The 20,406-nt window shown below is 41.3% G+C and overlaps 1 protein-coding gene across 2 annotated transcripts in view; it reads right to left on the minus strand.

Annotated features, from left to right (window-relative positions):
* EPHA4 (EPH receptor A4) overlaps positions 1-20,406 on the minus strand; it is a 162,454-nt gene that overhangs the window by 9,845 nt on the left and 132,203 nt on the right. For both annotated transcript variants that reach the window (XM_004617126.2, XM_004617127.2), the window contains exons 9-15: positions 17,288-17,346; positions 15,281-15,394; positions 14,820-15,005; positions 9,247-9,308; positions 8,384-8,593; positions 5,754-5,903; positions 1,962-2,155 (exon numbers count right to left, since the gene is read on the minus strand). In XM_004617126.2, coding sequence (XP_004617183.2) covers positions 1,962-2,155; positions 5,754-5,903; positions 8,384-8,593; positions 9,247-9,308; positions 14,820-15,005; positions 15,281-15,394; positions 17,288-17,346 — 975 coding nt within the window. The remainder of the gene's footprint in view (positions 1-1,961; positions 2,156-5,753; positions 5,904-8,383; positions 8,594-9,246; positions 9,309-14,819; positions 15,006-15,280; positions 15,395-17,287; positions 17,347-20,406) is intronic.

Consider the following 20,406-nt stretch of genomic DNA (forward strand, 5'->3'; position numbering starts at 1 on the left):
TTTCCCTCAGTTTTAAGTAAATTACAAATATTATCACAGAAATTTTAGACATTAATTTAGTGTTAATGTTTACCAATATTGTGTACATTAGCCAAAGGCTGATAGTTTGCATAAACTTGTAATTATAAGCCAGAATATTAATAAGGCAACATGTTGGCTGTAAATTGCTGTAAAGACCAAGATGACCTTGAAAATATCCTCACTGGGTATCAATGAACTCTAAGGGGCACTCACTAGCTTGCTCTGGTCTTTGGTCTTTGTGTTCTTTATGGAACACTGTGGCATTTCCTTAATTCTGTGTTGAAATATAGACCATGTTGTAGTACACCTTATTATCAATGAGTACACCTTATTATCAATAAGCAGCAAAGATACTTAAGGAACATCAGTGAGAAGAATTTAGAGGGAAGAGAAGTGTATCCAATAATTCAACTTGTTCTGCACTTCTATGCAAAACCCATGTGATAGCTGAAAACTTCATGCTAGCCAAAGAAGTACCAAACTGGTCTTAGGACCCTCAGATAAAAGAGGGAGGTGTTTTTCTTTCTTTCTTTTTTTTTTTTGCTTTGCTTTGTTTTATTCTCTTTTTTTTTACAGCATGAATTGCAAAGTCAGCCAAATGTTATTTCAAAATAAGTTCACCAATAAGAAGCTCTTTCTTTTTTTTTAAGTGTAACAGTCTTAGCAGTGGTTAAACTCAACGGGGACTGATATAACTATTTGTTCTAAGTCCTCTTGTGCATGATATGTAATAGATATGTTCTTTCTTAGCATCTTTCAGGGGAAGGACTAGAGAAGACCATCATGGAACTGTTTAAGTCTGGAAGGGTTTGAATAGAATGACCTCTTTTAACTCAGAGTAATTTAAAAAAAAAGTCTCTCTAAGAAGTGCATATTGAGACAAGTAGATGTCTCCACTCAGGCAGGTTAGATTTCGTCTTAATGTGTCTGTTTTCTTGAATAATTTAACTGATAAGCATGTTTGATGCCTTCTCAGGGGGAAGTGGTAACTAGGGATCCTAACACTCATACCGATAGAATCCAAAGTGTAAGAAGAAAAGTTTCTGTGCGGGTGGAGTGATAGCACAGTGGGTAGGGCGTGAGATAGCACAGTGGGTAGGGCGTTTGCCTTGCACTCGGCCGACCCGGGTTTGATTCCCAGCATCCCATATGGTCCCCTGAGCACGGCCAGGGGTAATTCCTGAGTGCAGAGCCAGGAATGACCCTTGAGTATCGCTGGGTGTGACACCCCCCCCAAAAAAGAAGAAAAGTTCCCACTGAATTATAGAGTTTTTAGTATCTTTATCTTCTGGACTAATGTACATCTTCATTTTCTCTTTCCTGTACTATCATGACTTTACAGGTGGCTCTAGCATTTTAGTTTTTCAAACATCCAAAGACCTTGCAACTAATCAGTTTCCACCATAACCCATTTCCTTTCACTCTCAGAAAAATCCAGAAAAGAAAAATAAAAACTTGTTGTCTCCAGAACTGAAACCTGATGATACTCATGGTACCAATTAATCTATCACATGGGGGATTAAGATTGCAGTGCATATACCGTTGTCCTCTAAATCTCCTTTCTTACTAACCAACATCCCTCGCCCTTTTCTCTACTAACCCTGAACTTCTTCCCAAAGTACATTTTAGCCCACTTCTAAAAGTCCAGGGCTCTCATCATAAAATAAGCAATTTGGTTATTTCTTTGTTGCTGTTGAAAAAAAATTTTTTTTTCTTTACCAGCATTCAAAGTCTAGTGGGCATTCGCTGTTGCTGTTCAAAATGGTGAATAGAATTCTCCTAAGTGCTCCACGAATTAAGAAAGAAGCTACCTAATTAGAGAGAGCTGAAAAAAAAAAAACAAAAAACAAAAACAAAACAGGGATGAAAATGAGCCCTCTCTCATGCATGCCCTATGCATGCTCTTTCCAATCCGTCACCATTAAGTAAGCATGGCTGACCTGGAGCTCTCGGTTCCCGTTCTCTTCAAGCTGTTGGGATTGCGGATGAGTTTGTCCAACATGTTGACAATCTGCCCAAATTTGGGCCTGTCGCTTCTCTCCTTCTGCCAGCAGTCTAGCATCAGCTGGTGCAGTGCAATAGGGCAGTCCATTGGCGGGGGTAGTCTATAGCCTTCCTCGATGGCTTTAATCACCTATGGAAGAAAACAGAGTGGTATGCTAAGCTGCCAGACAAGCTGTTGTTAGAGGTTTAACCCCTCTGAGTGCATGTTCCCTGTACATCATGCTGCCAGCTAGCCTGGGTGTGGGACCAGCTCCAACTCCATCTCAGATGCCAAAGCTGGCCCTAAATATCACTGGCAGAGGGGGAGGGAACTAGCTGCTGCTGCTGCTAGGAAATATTTGCAAATGGCAGGCCATGATCTGACACTTGCACGTAAGATGCATCAGTGTTTGAAAGTGGAACACGCAAGCAGATCTACAACATGGTACAGTCACAGTATCTGGAGAGCCCATGGCAATGTCCCTGCCCACTCTGCTCCCGTTAGCAGCTCAGCACTCTGAGCCAAAGACACTGTTAGTGCTGTAGCCCTTCTCAGGAAATAGCTAATAGTTGACTCCAAATAGAAGCGCGTCTACATCATTTCAAGTCCATCTCCTCTTGCTCAGACCTTTTATCAGTGAGTACCAGAGCCAGCCTTCAGTCATCCCAGTCCAGAAGTATGTACTTCTGTCTGCTAAACCCAGTCAGAAATCCAGCCAATATTTGGGAAGAACAACAGCAATTCTATATCTCTGTCTTGGTCTTAATTCGTTGCTAGTTGTCCTTGCTAAAGGTGTAAGTAGATCTGAAAAAAATTTAGCGATTTGCTTCTTGATCTTTTCGTGTATTGTTCTTGTTGTTCTTGCTGTGCCAGGACAGAACCCAGGACCTTACTCATGCAAGGCATGTGCCCTACCCCTGAGTTACACCCAAAGCTAATATTTACATCTTAAAGGAAGGCACTTATACATCTAAGGAAAGATGTTCTATGGTAGATGATAATTGCCCACAGAGGTCTCCCTGACTAATAAGACAGAAATAAATCCTCCAATAGTCTTTTTCTAAAGCTAACTTTCAAAATCAATCTTTACTGGTGTTGCAGTATTTTCTTCTTGGCTTTTCTTAAAAACCTCCTACTTCAGGGCGTGAATCCCAGTAAAGCACTGTGGCATGAGTCACACCAAATTGAAAGAGGGAATTTGCTTCATTGTTCCTGGCTCTGGATAGGTTATGTTTATGGGTGTACATCCCAGGGGATGCTCTTATTTCTGTGGAATTAAAAAAGTGTTTTTATTGTTTACATCAACCTTTTCTTTTTTTTTTTCTTTTTTGTTGATAAATGAGAGCTGGGAGTAAAACAAGCAGGGTAGTGGCCTTCCCCAGAAAAGTTGTCCATTTAGCTGGGCACTACTAAATCACTTCTCATTTAAGTATCACATTGAACTCATTTCCATCATCTTGTGACTTATTAAAGCTTCTAACCCTTTTTCTTCTATGTGTTTCTGCCAGCAGTCAGCTGTTTGACTTTTATCTATTTCTTCTAAAGCAGACTTCTACATGTTATCTCACTGAACATTATTTATTTCTAGCCATTACACTGGGTCAGTTTCCATTCTCTCTTGTCTCATTTTTCAGGTGTATTATGTTGGCTCTAGACCTGCTGAGAAGAGTTTACAATGAACTGAAAATGCAAGCAAACTGGGCTGATGCCAGGGTACTAAAATTTACTCTCACTTCTGAGAACATTGAATACTTTCCTTAGCTTCCTTATCCAGCTTCCTAGTGCCAGCTGGGAAGGAAGTTTATGGTTTCATAAAGCATGTTTTTGGAGCTGGAGCGATAGCACAGTGGGTAGGGCATTTGCCTAGCATACGGCCTACCCGGGTTCGATTCCCAGCAACCCATATGGTTCCCTGAGCACTGCCAGGGGCAATTCCTGACTGCAGAGCCAGGTGTGACCCAAAAAGAAAAAAAAAAACAACATATTTTCTCAGTTTTAGAGAGATGTTTGGGGGGTAGGGAGAGTTGGGGCAGAATATTACAACAAACAAAGAAAACTTGTTAAGTTTGACATATTTTCAACAGTTATGTTAACTCCTTTTACCATATGCCAAATGAATGCAGCTCATGAAAAAAGTTCTCCAGGAACATTTCCTATTGATTCCTGTTCTACACAGAATCCAACATAGAGACAAATGCATGTGAAAGACAGATCAATATTATTTGTGGGTGAGAAATGACTTCAGATGTCTTTTTTTGGAACGGGGAGGCAGGTGGTGCATGGAGAAAGCCAGACAAATAAAAGTTTGAAAACAAAATAAATGTTTTAATATAAAAATAGAAACTGAAAAAGCAATAGGTTTGAAAACAGGGTAGAAAAATTGACAACTTTCTATTTTTGCTTGTGAATGGCTCTGAGCTGAAATAAAGGCAAACTTAATGACCAAATCATCAAAGAAGTGAATGCATGTATACTTGCTCTTTTTGGCCATTTTTCTTTCTCCCTCTTAAATTTTAACTAAATGTTGCTCTAAGACTATGCTTAAAGATTTCTGCATGACATAACCACAGCAAACAATTCATTACACACCTTTCACCTCTATAGTTACTCGATAGCCTGTAATTACCTATCAGTTATCTTCGCTGCTATCTTTCTTCCCATATGATATGAACCTTCCTTTATAATTTGTAGATGATATCCTGTCAACACAACCATTTCTCTTAATCTGACTACAGAATTCCTTTTGTCCCACTCAATCCAGAACACAGAAACTTCTTGATTGTTCCGAACATTCTTTGACTGATAAGGTACCTATTTCTTCAGTGTAGCTAGTTCTTTGTGCAATTGTCAACTCTATTATTTCACAAGACAAGATAACCTGGTGGTGTTTTATAACAGAAAATTACTTTAAAAGAGGAGTTTTTCAACGATATAGTTTTGGGATATACCATGTGATGCCAGACATTTATAAACAAGATCCTATGTATCTCGTACATCAAATAAAAACAGAAGTTCAAAAAGTAGCCATTCATCTTAATCTGATTTTCAGACATTCTAAATGTAAAACCTTTCACAAAATTGGCTAATATGTCTTCTCGGAAGACCTCTGGCCTCGTGTTTTCTTCATCTTCTTTCCTTCTCACTGAAGATGTTTGTAATTAAATTCTATTACTCTGGAATCTTATTAGTGTCATTATTGAATGCTTTTCTAAAATTGCAGGCATTGTGGATACTCCCTTACGAAGTAGTCCAGATGGTACATTAAAGGGATGTGCATAATTTACAAAGGGTCATTTAGTGAAGCTTTATTTTAAAGTCCTCAAGGGGCAAGCTCTAATTACAACTATGCCAGCTTTTAAATATTCACTCATTTTCCTCTCATAAACCACTCATGTCAATAGTATCACACATGAAATTTGTTTTTCACTTATCCATGTGCCTTCTTAAAATTCAGAATTTAGTTTAGCTCCAGTATTGGGTGTGAAAGAGAACCAAGTAAATATACTGTTCCATATCAGTAATCTCTAACCCCATGCATCCATCTCCCAATAATAAGCGATTTCAGCTATGTAACATTGGTCCTTGAAATTCAAAACCTTAAGGTTTACCTCGGTTGCCAGACACATTTGTACAAGAATCCTGAGATTAATGCATCCCTTCCAGCTCAAGTGTCTACTCTATCATATACTATAACGCAAAACTTCCTGAATCTCAATGTAAAGTCATAATTCAGATCATAAAGACTCACATCTTGATTGGACATATCCCAGTAGGGTCTCTCTCCATACGACATCACTTCCCACATAACGATGCCATAACTCCATACATCACTTGCTGATGTGAATTTACGATAGGCAATGGCTTCTGGCGCCGTCCACCGGATAGGAATCTTGCCACCCTGCGAACATTCAAGCCATAAGTTATTCGCTAAGTACATTAGTGATGTGCCATTTTCGATACCGAGTGTTGTCACTATTTGCCAAGCAGAACAACTACATCCCTGAGACAGCCCTTTAAAGAATAATAAGAGACCTGTTTATGTTAACATTAAAGTCTTCCAGGTTGAGAGGGTTCTTCTCATATGTTTGGTTTAGTCACAGGAAAGTGGACCAATAATGTCTCCAATTATTTTTTAAAAGCACATCTATTATCAATACTATTTAAGGTGATGTTGGAAAATAAAGTGAATCTCAGTAGTTACATAGAATGGCTTTTACCCATAGTCTATTAATGGATGTGCAGTTGATAATGATTTTTACATCTTGTTGGTTCCTTTTTCCCACAAATGCAATACTAATATAGCTTCTAAAAATTATGAGCTAAGGATGCTAAATGTATAAATGCATAAGGCTGGAGAGATGGCAGAGGTTAAGGCACTTGCCTTGCCTGTGGCTGAGCCCAATTCAATCCCCAACGCTGAAAATTCTCCCCCAAACACAGAGCTAGAAGTAAGCCCTGAGCATTGCCAAGTGTGGCAAGTCCTTTCATTCCCCCAAGACACTTAAATCTATTACACAGTCACTGGACTCTTCTATGACATGAGAAATATATACTGAAGTTCATTAACAGAACCAAACAAACCCAGGTGCTAGAGACATTTCTGATTGATGGGCTGAAGGCAGGATTTTGCATATTATTTAATTAGAAAGGGAAAAACCTGTAAAAATAGTAAAGCAGTTGAATGTTATTTGTAAAAGTTTTAAATGCCACCCATCCCCTCAAATGTCTTGTTTAAATACGCCTATGTGCAGGGTGTTTTTTTTAACTGCATTTCAAATTTTCTTGGATTGCACCTGGAAAAAATGAATTCAACCTGAATTCAGATTCTTATGCTATTTAGGAGAACATCACTTTCAAGTTTTCCTGGCTTTATTGAGGTGATTAAATAGGACAATAATTGGCACTTGAAATCTCATGGACTCACAGCAGTTTACTCTGTGTGAGTGTAAGACCTAGTGTATTATATTCATACTCATTACATACAGAAGGTCACCTGTGCTGCCTTCTGCCTTCCATAAATATTTGGCTAAGGTTTTATCTATGTAAATATGTCATTTTAAAGGCCTCCTTTAACTGTCCTCTCTTCAACTCCTGGGAAAAAATAAAAAATCTTTAGCATTCACAAAGGTGTATTTTTCCCTAAGCGAATGGGTGTGGAATTCAAGAGAGGATATGTATAAGAATCAAAAAAACAAAGCCAAAGAACCTGAACAGTCAGGAAGAACTCCACCAACCAACCAAACAGGAAATCCCCAGTACTCAGTCTACCAAAGACACAGACTATCAGATAACAGTGAATGAAGGAGGAAGATGTTGGGGGCTGTCTGGCTCTTGTTGATTTTAAGTGTCAGCCCTAATAGCCAATAACTTTTATGATTCTGCGTTTCATCCATTACGACCCTATATTCAGTTGCCCAGCTAAGATAACCTAGTCATTAACTGCATACTGATAACTTTTAACGGTGTTCTAATTTCAGCTTATCTTCCAGTAGTAAAACGAAGGTCATAGGTACTGGAAAACCTTTTGTTTTGTAAAGATTTTATATATTGTGTTTATAAATTATCATATTCATATTCGTAGAACCAAGAAGAAACTTTGTACTGTCTTGTGTAATATAAAATTTATTTAAAATAATGCATATATATTTTTGCTTTGGGGGTCACAGACAGCAATGCTCAGGAACTGCGCTGCACTCAGAAATTACTCTGCAGTCTGTGGGGGACCATAGGGGATGCTGGGGATCAAATGTGAATGGATCACATGCAAGGCAAACACCCTACCTACTGTACTATAACTTTGGCTCCTAAAATAAGATTTCCTAATAATAGCAAAGAGTCCAATAAATATCTAAAAAGAAGGAAGGTAGGAGAAGAGGGAGGGAGGGAGGGAGAAAGGAAGGAAGGAAGGAAAGAAGGTAGGAGAAGAGGGAGGAAGGAAAAAAGGAAAGAAGGAAGGAAGGAAGGAAGGAAGGAAGGAAGGAAGGAAGGAAGGAAGGAAGGAAGGAAGGAAGGAAGGAAGGAAGGAAGGAAGGAAGGAAGGAAAGAAGGAAGGAAGGAAGGGAGGGAGGGAGGAAGGGAGGGAGGGAGGGAGGGAGGGAGGGAGGGAGGGAGGGAGGCATTGAATAAAAAGGAGATAAGAGAAAAACAAAGAAAGCTTAAGTGTGGAAAAAATACAAAGAAAGATATAATTATTGCTTTGTAAACCACATATACCCACAGACTGCTTTAAAATCACTCATTTTAAAAGTATGATTTATAAGTACATGCAAGGCTTGAAGAGGCACTGAAGGGAGCAAGCATTTGTAAGATCACAAAGATTTCATCCAGTGGGCAAAGAGTAAAAAGTCTCAAAGTCCGGAAGACAGAAATCTTCCTTACCCTGGTGGTGTAAGCTGCTTCCGGATCATCCTCAAGCACTCGAGACATGCCAAAATCAGACACTTTGCAGACCAAGTTGCTATTAACTAGAATGTTCCGTGCAGCCAAGTCTCGATGGACATAGCTCATATCAGATAAGTACTTCATCCCGGATGCAATGCCACGAAGCATGCCCACAAGCTGAATGACTGTGAACCTGCCATCATTCTTCTGCAGAGGACAGGAAAAAGGAATCAGCTTGTTGAGGTATTAGACAGAGTTCATCATCGCAATACATTCATTACTTGCATCTCTTTTTTAAAATGTTTTATTTAATTAAAGAACCATGATTTACAAAGTTATTGGAAATTGAGTTTCAGGCATATAATAGTACAACACTCCTTTGTACAACCCTATCATCAGTGTTGGCTTCCCTCCCTCAGTTCCCACATTCCGTCCCCATCCCTGCTCAATGACCTGTCTTCTGATATCTATATCAGAAGATAAGAAAACTTATCTTTTTGCAGAAAAGCAAACTCCAGACTCCATATTATTCCAAATTGTATCTGACCAAAATCACTAATTCACTAATAAGGTGTATTCTAGAAGCAGGGATTTTTAACCTGTAATAGATGGGCATTGTCCAACTGTCATGAATCTATGACTCAGCCCCACAATCTAAGAAAAAAAAATAACAGAATCCTTAATGAACATGGATTATTGAGTAGTTTTTTTTTTTAATGTCACCATTCTCTATTTTACTTCTTCCTTTGACCTGTTAACAGAAGTTCAGGCATACAACCCACTGGAATGAATACAATGAGTCTGTTAGAGCTTTCTAACCACCAGCATTCTTAGGTTTAATATAAGAATAAGTCACCTACCCTGAGGAATGCATCCAGGGAGCCATTCTCCATGTATTCTGTTATGATCATTACTGGTTTACCTAGAGTTTTCAGAAAGGAAAACACAAACCGTTGATGAGCACTGCAGTTAATGAGATAAAAATGGGCTGTGCACAATTTTACTGCCAAGACACCTGTCTTATGTGATCTAATTTAATTAAAACAAGCCAAGCTTATGCCTCAGCTGTGGGGAGCTAGGAATGAAATATTAAAAGGACGAGTAGGTTTACATTCCATCTGGAAGGTTAACCCTTTGCATGGCTTCTTGACAAGGTCTTTAACTAAAGTGGCCTCTGGTATCCAGGGAACACAGGAATGGATAATTGCCCTCTCACACAAAGGAGAAGAAGATAAATGGGCCGGCCTGTTTAGAGGCAGAAAAAAAACAAATCTTGAGGATAATTAATTTTGTCCCCAAAGAGCTACTTGTGGGATGTTAAAGGACTCAATGAACAGGGAAACTTTTTTCTACTTATTTAGACAAACTCAGGGAGCAGAAGCTGTATGTTGGATACTTCATCACTTGAACAAGGCATAGGCTCAGGAAGAAAGCAGGAGTAAGCCCTGAGCACAGCCACATGTGTCCTCTGCAAAAGCCAAACCAAAAAGAATCCTAAAAACCCCCACAAGTATCCTTTCTTTCCTCCTTTCCTTCCTATAAATAAACATATTGAAGTTGTTCCCATTAACTTCCCATTTTAGTAACAGACATTAACATAAATATCAGAGCAAAGGGTGAGTACCCTCTATTTTTTTCTCTTTTTGGGTCACACCGGCGATGCACAAGGGTTACTCCTGGGTATGCACTCAGGAATTACCCCTGGCGGTGCTCAGGGGCCATATGGGGATGCTGGGAATCAAACCCACAAACGCCCTACCCACTGTGCTATAGCTCCAGCCCCTAGTACCCTCTTTCTTAAAGTACAGTCTAGTACTGACTTTCTTCTAAGTAAGTAATGTAAGTTCAGTGTTAGCACATTCTTGTTCCACCCCTTGAACAAAAGAAGCACAATGGTTTTAAGGTTTGGGAGGAGGGGAGGCAACACTCTTATTTTATTTTCCTTTCTTATCTGTGGCTCTCAGGAAATAAACAGTCTTTGATTTTCTAGTCTCTCACCATGAACTCAGGTCTGAATCTCTTCTTCAATGTTAAAGGGTATTTCGGGGAGAGGTGGGAAAGGGCCTAAATCCTTAACATTTCACTCTGTGAAGGGTTAAGGACTCTGAACAAGATTCTCTAAAAGGAAAGGTATGTGTTAATTTGATTAATTTTTTTTTAATGTGGTATGTCTAGGGCCAGAGAGATAGGACAGGAATTAATGTGCTTGCTGTGCATGCTACTGATCCCGATTCAAATCCCCAGGAGCACCGCTGAGCACCGCTAAGGATCATTTCTGAGTGGAGCTAGGTCTAGCCCCTGATTACTGTTGAATGCGGCACCTTCCTGGAGATCAGAAAGGTGGCTCAAAACTGCAAAACCCATGTTTTGCATGCAGGAGTCCAGAATTTGATCCCCTGAGCACCTCTAGGAAAGAACCCCAAATACCACCTGGTGTGACACTCCCCCGCTACCCACCACCAAAGCAGGCTTTGCTGGATTTGTGTGTGGACTACTTGGACTTAGGCTTTTAACTATGAAAATGGGTATGAATGTCACTATTGAAAAGTTCCCCACATGATGCTAAACAGATCTTCTTCCCACTGAGAGACCACGCAGGAAGAGAGACTGCTTAGAATGAGAGAAAGGAGCCATGTCTTCAATTCGAGGGACAAATATTTGGAAAAGCAAACACATTCCATTCCAATGAAATCCACTCCATCAATCTGTCTTCTGATTGGGTGTCGGTGCCTGGTCTGAGAAATCCTTCACAAATGAATATTTTTTGGCTTGGAACGTGGGGCTACGGAGATTTTACTTTCAAGGGGTGAATCAAAACTGACGGAACCGCCAGGGACCTGGGTGTAGATCAAAGGAGGCACAACCCCCTGGCAGCCTTTCCTAGTGAAGGGATAGGGTGGACCCCGTGACCTTCCTTCCTCTGGCCACGGAAGCAGGAAGCACCATGATCTCCAACACGCTCACCTTCCCCGTCTGGGACCCAGCCTTCCCTCCCAACAGAGGCGTCTAAATGAGTCCTAATTAACTTGCCTCAATCAAAAACTACTTGGTCAACTTATGAGACAGGGAGAGACATTCTTCGCGGGACATTAACACCAGCTTCCACTTCATTAGAGGCCTCAGAGGAGGGGGACAGAGAATAGAAGGTTCAAGAGAGGGAGAGGGCCCGGCGGAGGTGAATGAAGAGAGTTTGCGGTCTTCCAAAATGACGAACATTACTCAAGTCCCGAATTCTCACACTCTCTCGTCCATCCCACCTCTTCACCCTCTTACATCCCCACTGTGTGGGCACCACCTTCACCTTTTTCCAACATTCCTTTGTTTATGAAGCGTTCCCATTTGTCAGGCTCTTTTAGGAGCTCTGCTAGGGAAATGAAGACGGATGTCTCAATTGGCAGATGGCTTTATCAAGAGAAGGGGCTCTATCAAGAACAGAGGGGAGGGGCCCACCCCCCCAGAATAGGCAGCCGAGGCAGAGGGGTGAGGGGGTGGGGAGGGAGACCCTGTTCCTCTAGTGGAAACTTTAAATCATTTTAATTCAGTGACAACTGCATTATGCAAATGCACCCAGCCATTTATAACAGTTACAGCTGTAATAGCTACAGGTTTTAGAGGCACGGTGGGACTTTAATACAAAGATCCCCTGTTTCTTCGCTCTTCGACAGAGGTGCTATGAAAATCACTGTCTGCACAGGAAAAACACCCCCAGCCGAACAGAGGCTCTTTTTGAGAAAATGGACCTGCAGAAGTATTTAAAGGGAATGTTATCTTTTAATTAAAGGACTGGAAGGCTCTGGGCAGCCCCAAAGGCCACAGGCAACAAAAAAATATCCTGTCTGTTAAACTAATCTTTAAAAGCAAATGGAGCTATTCTATGCTAATTATAGCCTTCATCTGAGGTGGAAAATTACATATCCTTAGCACCAGGCTTCCTTTCTTAAAAAAAAAAAATCTGAAGATGCAGAATGATGTATTTCTAAACACATAATAATGTCCATGAACTTGGAAGATATTTGAAAAATATATATTGCAAGCATTATGTTTAGCATGCTCAATATCACATCCAACATAACTTCAGAAGGCAAGTTCTACTTTTAATATAAAACTCTCAGAGGAGGAAACACTGGGAAGATAAAGTGACTGGTCAAAAGCACCTGCTCTCAAAGCAAAAGAAAAAAAATGTCCCTTGTTTGGTTGCTAGGCCAGAATCTCCAGAGGATGTCCTGGAATAGAAGCTTCAGCCCAAGCTTAAGTTTTACAGAAGCAGAAGCTTCTTCACCTCCGCACACCTTCTGGATCAAAGTCCCAAAGAAAAAATCCAGGAAACTTCCCACAAGTTTTCCATATTCTGAACTGGTGCAATAGCACAGTGGGTAGGGAGTTTGCCTTTCACTCGGCCCATCCGGGTTTGATTCCTCCATTCCTCTTGGAGAGCCCGTCTAGCTACCGAGTGTATCCCACCTGCACAGAAGAGCCTGGCAAGCTTCCCTTGGAGTACTCGATATGCCAAAAACAGTAACAACACGTCTCATAATGGAGACATTACTGGTGCCCGCTCAAGCAAATCGATGAACAACGGGACAACAGTGCTACAGTGCTACAGTGACAGATGTGAAAGCCAGAGAATGTCTGAACTAAACTATGGAGTTGACTTTAAAGCTTCGTGGGTCTGTACTGCCTGGTCCTCCTTGGATGGGGATCCCTTCAATAAAGTCCCCGAAGTCAATATTGCCCTCAGAAGACAACTGCTTGATTCAGAGGATGCAGACCCTGCTGTTAAAAGGGCTAACATGAGGAACTTCAGGGATCCTGGATTTGGGTACCCTGGGGGTGTCCTGAAGTCTTTGCCCCAAGAATCCTAGGGACCTCTGTAGTCAAGAAGCCTCTAACAGGCTCAAAACTTAGGGCAGTTAACACAATGAGAGTTGGTGCCCCTAAATCCTGTGTTGTTTAAGAGTCAAGTGTCTATATTTCCCAACTTTAGTTTTATTGGGAGACACTCAGTGATGCTCAAGGTTATTTCTGGCTCAGTTCTTGGGGGGCCACTCATGGTGGTGCTCAGAATAACATGTGGATGGAACCTGGGGCAAGTGCTCCAGACCTTGAGCAATCTCCTTGCCTTAGTCACTGATTTTTTTAGTAACCGCATTTTCTCTTCTTCAAGGTTTTGTACAGTAGCACTGTAGCACTGTCATCTTGTGGCTCATCGATTTGCTCAAGTGGGCACCAATAATAACTCCATTGTGAGACTTGTTGTTGCTGGGTTTTGGCATATTGAATACGCCATAGGTAGCTTGCCAGGCTCTGCCACGAAGGAGGAATACTCTAGGTAGCTTGCCGGGCTCTCCAAGAGGGATGGACGAATCAAACCCGAGTCGGTCAGGTGCAAGGCAAACACCCTACCTGCCGTGCTATCGCTCCAGCCCTCATTTAATAATGTCCATAGCATGTCAATACCTTATGTGTCCAATATCGTTTTGTGGTAACATTGATGAGAAAAGAAGTTCCACACAGAAGAAAACAACTTAATTCCAAGACTTGATCGTGCTTAAAGTCACAGATTCCAAGAAACTAGCAGTGATACTTCATCATGAGCTACCAGTGTGCACATCTGGTGAAGGAAGCTTTGCCCAGGTACCTTGAATTCAGTAAGAGGCATCTCGGCCAGCATGGAGACAGAGCGCCAGGCTTACAAGATCCTTGGCAGACAGTAACTATAGCTGGTACTGAAGCTCCTGGACCACAGCCACCTTCAAAAGTCCCTGCTTCTGATGCCCTGTCCACGCAACACTTTATACATCTTTTCCTGCCCGTCTTACAGAGGCATTCAAGGTTTGCTTCACCAAACGCATCTGTTGAGCTGTGTCATATTTCAACTGAAGCACGGTTCGCAGGATCAGCAAATGCTAATGGACTAAAAAAGGGACGGTTCAACCAGGTGTTATTGTAAATAGGTGTTGAACTGTGACGGCCATAAATCAGGCAGATCAGACAAGCAAATCCCCCAATATAATAAAGATTCCCAAGATCCCTTCCCGGCATCTGGAACTGACGCTCTAAGTACAAGCAGTGGTGGGAATTTTTTGTTTTATATGAAAAGCACTTAAAATTTATTTTGCCTGCCATCTGCTGTGCCTACCCGGTGATGATCGTTTTGGTCTAGCAACGATTTGAAAGATGGTGAGGCCTAATCCAGTCCCAAACTCTTCTTTTACTTTCATCATCTCATCCAAGCTGCCTTGGCAACAGAGTCTCAGCCTAAATCAGAGGCCCACTTAGAGCTGACTGCAAGATTAATGACTTGTCCTGTGCTGATTTTCTCCCATTAGTAATCAACGGGTCAACTTCATCTTTCATTTCCCTGGAAAGAAAATGTGTGTTTAATTTGCCAGTAACTTCTACCTTAGCTTTGTCAAGAGAGAGACCCACGTACATTTGGTGACAACACCTTCCAGGTGAATTATATTCGGGTGGTCAAACTGTCCCATGATGCTGGCCTCACTCAGGAAGTCTCTCCTCTGCTTGTCGGTGTAGCCAGCTTTCAGAGTCTTGATGGCCACAAAGATCTCTCTCTTGCCAGGCACCTTTAGCCGTCCGCTACACACTTCGCCAAACTCACCTGGAGGGGAAAGAAAAGGAACCTTCTCTAGACCGGAAATACATTCAAGGGTAATAGCTAACATTTGTTTAGAATTTCTTTCAAGCCATGCACGATGGCTAATGTTTTACATAGACCAGGGAAATTTTCTATCTATAAATATATATATATATATATATATATATATATATATACATAGAGACATACAATACACCCATACATTTAAATAATTCATTCCCATGTGTTGAATTTCCAAGAAGCAAATAAGCCTATGAAACAGACCCCGAGACACTTACCAACTCCTATGACTTTCTCGATCTTAATGCAGGATGCATCAATTTCTTTGGCAAATTCTCGAACAGCTTGGTTGGGATCTTCGTAAGTAAAGGGATCCACATAGGTTCTAACACCTGAGTAATAAACAGACAATGAGTTGGTGGAACATGTCTCCAGCATTAGTCGTACAGTGAATGTGTCTGGCTCTAAAAATACTTAGCATAGAAACAGTTTTCTTAACATGAGAAAAATACTTAGCATACGCATGTGAAAGTGTTTAAAATCCTGCTCTGGTTTTCATTTGTGGGCAAAGGAAGAATTGTTAGCTACTTAAGAGGCTGCAGTACTACTGACTTCCTGGAATGTTTCACACTTCAAGGACAAAATTTTTAAAAACAGCCCATCCCGTGGAGGAGGGAGGGTGGAATGTGTTCCACTGACTATTGTCCCAATTCCTCGTTGATGTCTTGCTGCCATCTCCAGCTACTCTCCCTTAGGAAAAACAATAGGAAATTTCCTTCTCAATTGGCCAAGTCAGCTAGCTGTCAGTCTTAAAACTAAATATGTGACCAATTAAACCAAGTCAGAGTAAACTTAACAATGGCATGAGGGGTAATATCAGCGATCTGATTTGAGAACAAAGACTCTGTATTGGAGGTGAATAGGATGCAATAGATTCACACAATTTTAACCATGTGTTATCTGGGTCGTTTTTTATAAACCACACACACACACACACAAAAAGACTGCATTAGATCTCCAATTTCATTCTATTTTTTCCATTTTGGAAAACAAGATGCTATAAGGAAAGATGCTGAAACACACACGGCAGCTGCCACTAGAGAAAATGTTGGATGGAGCCTGGCTGTAAGCGGCTTGAACACTAGAAAAAGAAACTACACAATTCAGCTGGCCCTAAAGTCTCTTGCAGACAGAATTCAGAACGTGAGCTCTGAGGCAATCCAGAGATCTCTGAAGGAAGACATAGTAGTAATTACCAGGAGCTTTCTACTGGCATTCAAATCTTTTCGCTTGAACTCCTGGGTTTGGGGACACTAAGAGAGAGCTAGACAATTGCTGTCCCTTGTCTTTGCTGTCCCATGCCTGTGAGTTTTGGCTCTACCTTAAGGAGGAAAAAAACCCACCACCCCCAAGATATATATCATATGCAAAGGCCAAAGTTATGGTTTTTAGAAAAGGAGCAAAAATGAACAAATAAAATTTTCAGATACCCCTTCTCTTTCATCATGTTCTTACATTTCTTGCCAAGAAACCCCTTTTCAATATTATTCTTTTTACCCTGGATTCCTTTGTCCTTTTACCTTCCAGCACAGTCCAATGGCTATCAATCACATGTTGCTAATAAAAGTAAATTTGCCAAAGTTAAATATAACTTAAAATTTACTGTTCAACTCACATCAATCACATTTCAAGTATGTGTGATGTATCTGCTAAAGTAATGAATGATGCAGATAGAGAATATTGTCATAGTCTGGGAAGTTCTATTTAACAGTGTTATTAGGGAGCCATGTATAAGTCTTCTATTTTAATAAGTCATTATAGAATAAATTATTTGCATTTATTTTAGACCCCATTTGAAACATCAAAATTATTGCAGTTCACTAAATCATTGATAGCTCATAAGCATGGTGGCAGAGCAAACGCTTCATTTCTTCTTTTCTTCTCTAAAGTTTTTATTTTATGAGAAATATAGTTAAGTTTACCACCCAGTCAGAGAAAAAAAATTCACAAACTACAATGATACCTTTGCATGGCATTATGGAGATGGATAATGAAATAGGGAAAAAGAAGTATCCGAACAAATTACTCCAACTCCATCTTTAATTTCAGTTTCAAACATCCAAACACACCTATTTCAGTTTGAAATGCCTGAAGGACACTTATTGAGAATTTTTTAAAAAAGAATATAAGATGTATATCTTTATAGCCACATGATATTTAGATAAGCAAGAAAAATGAGACATACTCTGAAAAAATGAAATTACTTTTAATCCAACTTTTGATACCTTGGTTCAAATGTTTCTCTTCATCTGCTTCTTGTTTTGCTTTACTGTACTTACTCCGTCTGTTAGTAAGAAAATGCAAAAAAACAAGGAAAATTATTTTTTAATGACTTTTAATACATGCCATAAAACAAAGTCTTTGCTACCCTGGCACAAAAAAAAAGACAGAAAAATGTGCTATACAAATTTCACAGTTAAGACCATTGAGGAGAAGCTGGAGAGAGACTACAACAGAGAAGGCACTTGCCTAACATGGACACAACCCAAATTAATCCCCTGCACCCCACATGGATCCCTGAGCCCTACCAGGCATGATCCCTGAGCACAGAGATAGGAGAAAGCCCCAAGAGATGCTAGGTGTGGCCCCCGAACAAGCAAACAAAAAGAATGCTATTGAGGATTATGAAAATATCTTGGTAGTGAATGTGGTGGTTGAGTATAAGCAAAGGGCAAAGTTCATTCATCACTCAAAGATCACCCTCTGAAACTATGATTCCATATGGTTCCACATCCATGAATTGGAGCAAATAACATGAGTGCTTGGTAGAATTCATGCCCGAGTAAGTGGAGCCATGAAGCTTAAGATCACACTGTGCAAGAGTCTGCGGGATAGATATCACCTAAATAAAAGGAACATCAACTCCCTTGATATGGCAGCGCCTAACCTTGAGAGCAAATTAGCAGAATTGAATGTGTCTATTTAAGGCTATGACAAAAATGCAGTACTCCACATTAGAGGATTGTTTTTTGGGGGAAGGGCGGGGGCGGGGAGGATGGGGAATAGACAATCCAACTTTGCGCAGGAGTTGCTCCTGGTGGTACCTTGGGTAACTCTGAGGGGCTGAGGATCTTTCTTTTCTTTTTTTTTTTCTTTTTGGGTCACACCCAGCGATGCTCAGGGGTTACTCCTGGCTCTGCACTCAGGAATTACTCCTGGCAATGCTCAGGGGACCATATGGGATGCTGGGAATCGAACCCGGGTTGGTTGGCCGCGTGCAAGGCAAACGCCCTACCCGCTGTGCTATCACTCCAGCCCCCGAAGGGCTGAGGATCTAACCCTGCACGTAACACATGTGTTCCAGCCCTTCATTCGGACCATCACCTTGGACTTCCTTTAATGGGGCTGAGGTTTCCCACCAATTCTCCTGAAGCTCTGGGTCCACTCCCTGACAAGGAGACTGACAAGCCAGCGAAGCAGTTTGGGCTAAAATCTGTGGACGTGGAGTTCTGTGGATTCAGCAGTGATGGGGGATCACCAAAGTGATCCCAGTGGTGCTCAGGAATCTTCAGGGCTTCGTTCAGTTTGGGGGATCCATTTAGTAGCATGCCAGAGTTCTACGGAACTCCCAGCCCCCTCACTTTGTATTTTCTCAGAGTATCAAGGATGAGCTAGGTCAAGACTCGCAGGAGTGAGGAAGCACTAAACTGGGCAAAGCTTCCCTGGAGACTACTGGGCTTCCCGGCTATGTGGTTTGCACTCACATCACTCCCAAGACTTTTTGTTGTAGTTGCTTTAGTCTGTTGTCTGGGCCACAGTCAGCAGTGCCCAGGGCTTATTCCCAGCTCTGTGCTAAGGGATCACTCCTGATAGACTTGAAGGCACCCAGGGTGTCCCGAGCATCAAACTTGGGTCAGCTGCAAGCACAGCAAGCTTTTTCCCCACTATATTAATGCTCCAGCCCTGCTACGTCCCGAGTTTCGCACCAGCAGAGATGGGCAGGATGATCATGCCAAAGAGAGAACAGCAAACTTCAGGAGACATATTGGTACAACCAAAGAGACTCCCCAAATCAGGGTTCCCTGTTTCAAGCTTCTCCCCCCACTTGCCCTGTAAACAAACTATAGCAGCTCACGGGCCAGAGCTCTTTGAACAGACCCTGTAGCCTGCATGTGCTTCTCTGTGGATTGGCATCCACTGGCAAGAAATAAAACCAGGCACTTTCACTCTGCATCAAACTTGCCACAGTGCTCTCGTCAAAGGTATTATCTCCTCCCCTTGCAAAGCAGAAACCTTTGAAAACAGACAGGTGAGCACAGTGAACTGCAAGCTGCATCCCCACATCATGTCATTGACTCTGCCTTTAGCTTTTCTAAGGGCCTCCTCATCGGTGTGATTGCATCTTCACCACAACCCTCTGAAATGAATAAGGCAGACACTCACACTAGACACTCAGGCAGGGTAAAGACGCGAAGGCCGTCAGCTACCCCAGGATGCTCTTAGCTGACTGGGGAGTGTCTGCACTGATCTACTCCAAATTTCACATGCCTCTTAGAATGGAGATGAGTTCATAGAACAGCATCTTAGAAGCTAATGTACCAGTAACATTCTATATAATATAAGTAAATCCGCTTAAAGTACACTGCTTTCAAAATAATAAAGGGCAGGATGATCCTTTGAAAGTCAACTAAACCCAATAGGGTTAAATATCCTGAAATGGGAACATTTCTAGGAAAAACAAACTCCCCTCCCCTTTGGCTACCCCTTCCTCTTTAGAGGAAACCTGAGTGTTAGGTCAGAGATGGACTAAAACAAGGAAATGCAAAGCTTGGTCCCAAGGGTGTGAGAGGGTCCTGCAGGCTGGAGAGATTGTATCTTATCAGAGCTCCTAAAAGCATTATCTAAAATTACAAGTCTATCTTTTAAACCACTTTAGATCTCAAATACTGATTTGGATGTCTTTGCCTTAAAGAAGGAAACAGACTTGGTTACTACTTGAAATTGTCAGTGAGGGTTCATGAAAGCCCCTGAAGCTACTGAGAGATAAAAAAAAAAAAAGCACCCACAAGTCACAGAGCTGTGTTCTCTCCCTCACATCCCGCACCTTTGCTGAGTAAGGGCAAAGGCAGAGGAAATGCAAAAGGACAGAAACCCTGGCTGAGAAGGTGACCAGGTGACCGGTTCAACCTGTGCCTGTCTCAGCCTTCTAAAAAAAAAAAAAGAAAGAAAGAAAGAAAAAAAAAACGTTTTCCGGAGTTCACCCTATGGAAGAGAGGACCCTACCAGGGAATGTGGAAAAAGAAAGTCATGGATGACTGTTCAAAGGCTAATTGCAGCCTATTAGCTTTTTTAATAATACCCTGAGAATCCAAAATGCCTAAATCCTGCTCTACCTTTGTCACCT

The sequence above is a fragment of the Sorex araneus genome, chromosome X (assembly GCF_027595985.1).
Source record: "Sorex araneus isolate mSorAra2 chromosome X, mSorAra2.pri, whole genome shotgun sequence".
NCBI lineage: Eukaryota > Metazoa > Chordata > Mammalia > Eulipotyphla > Soricidae > Sorex > Sorex araneus.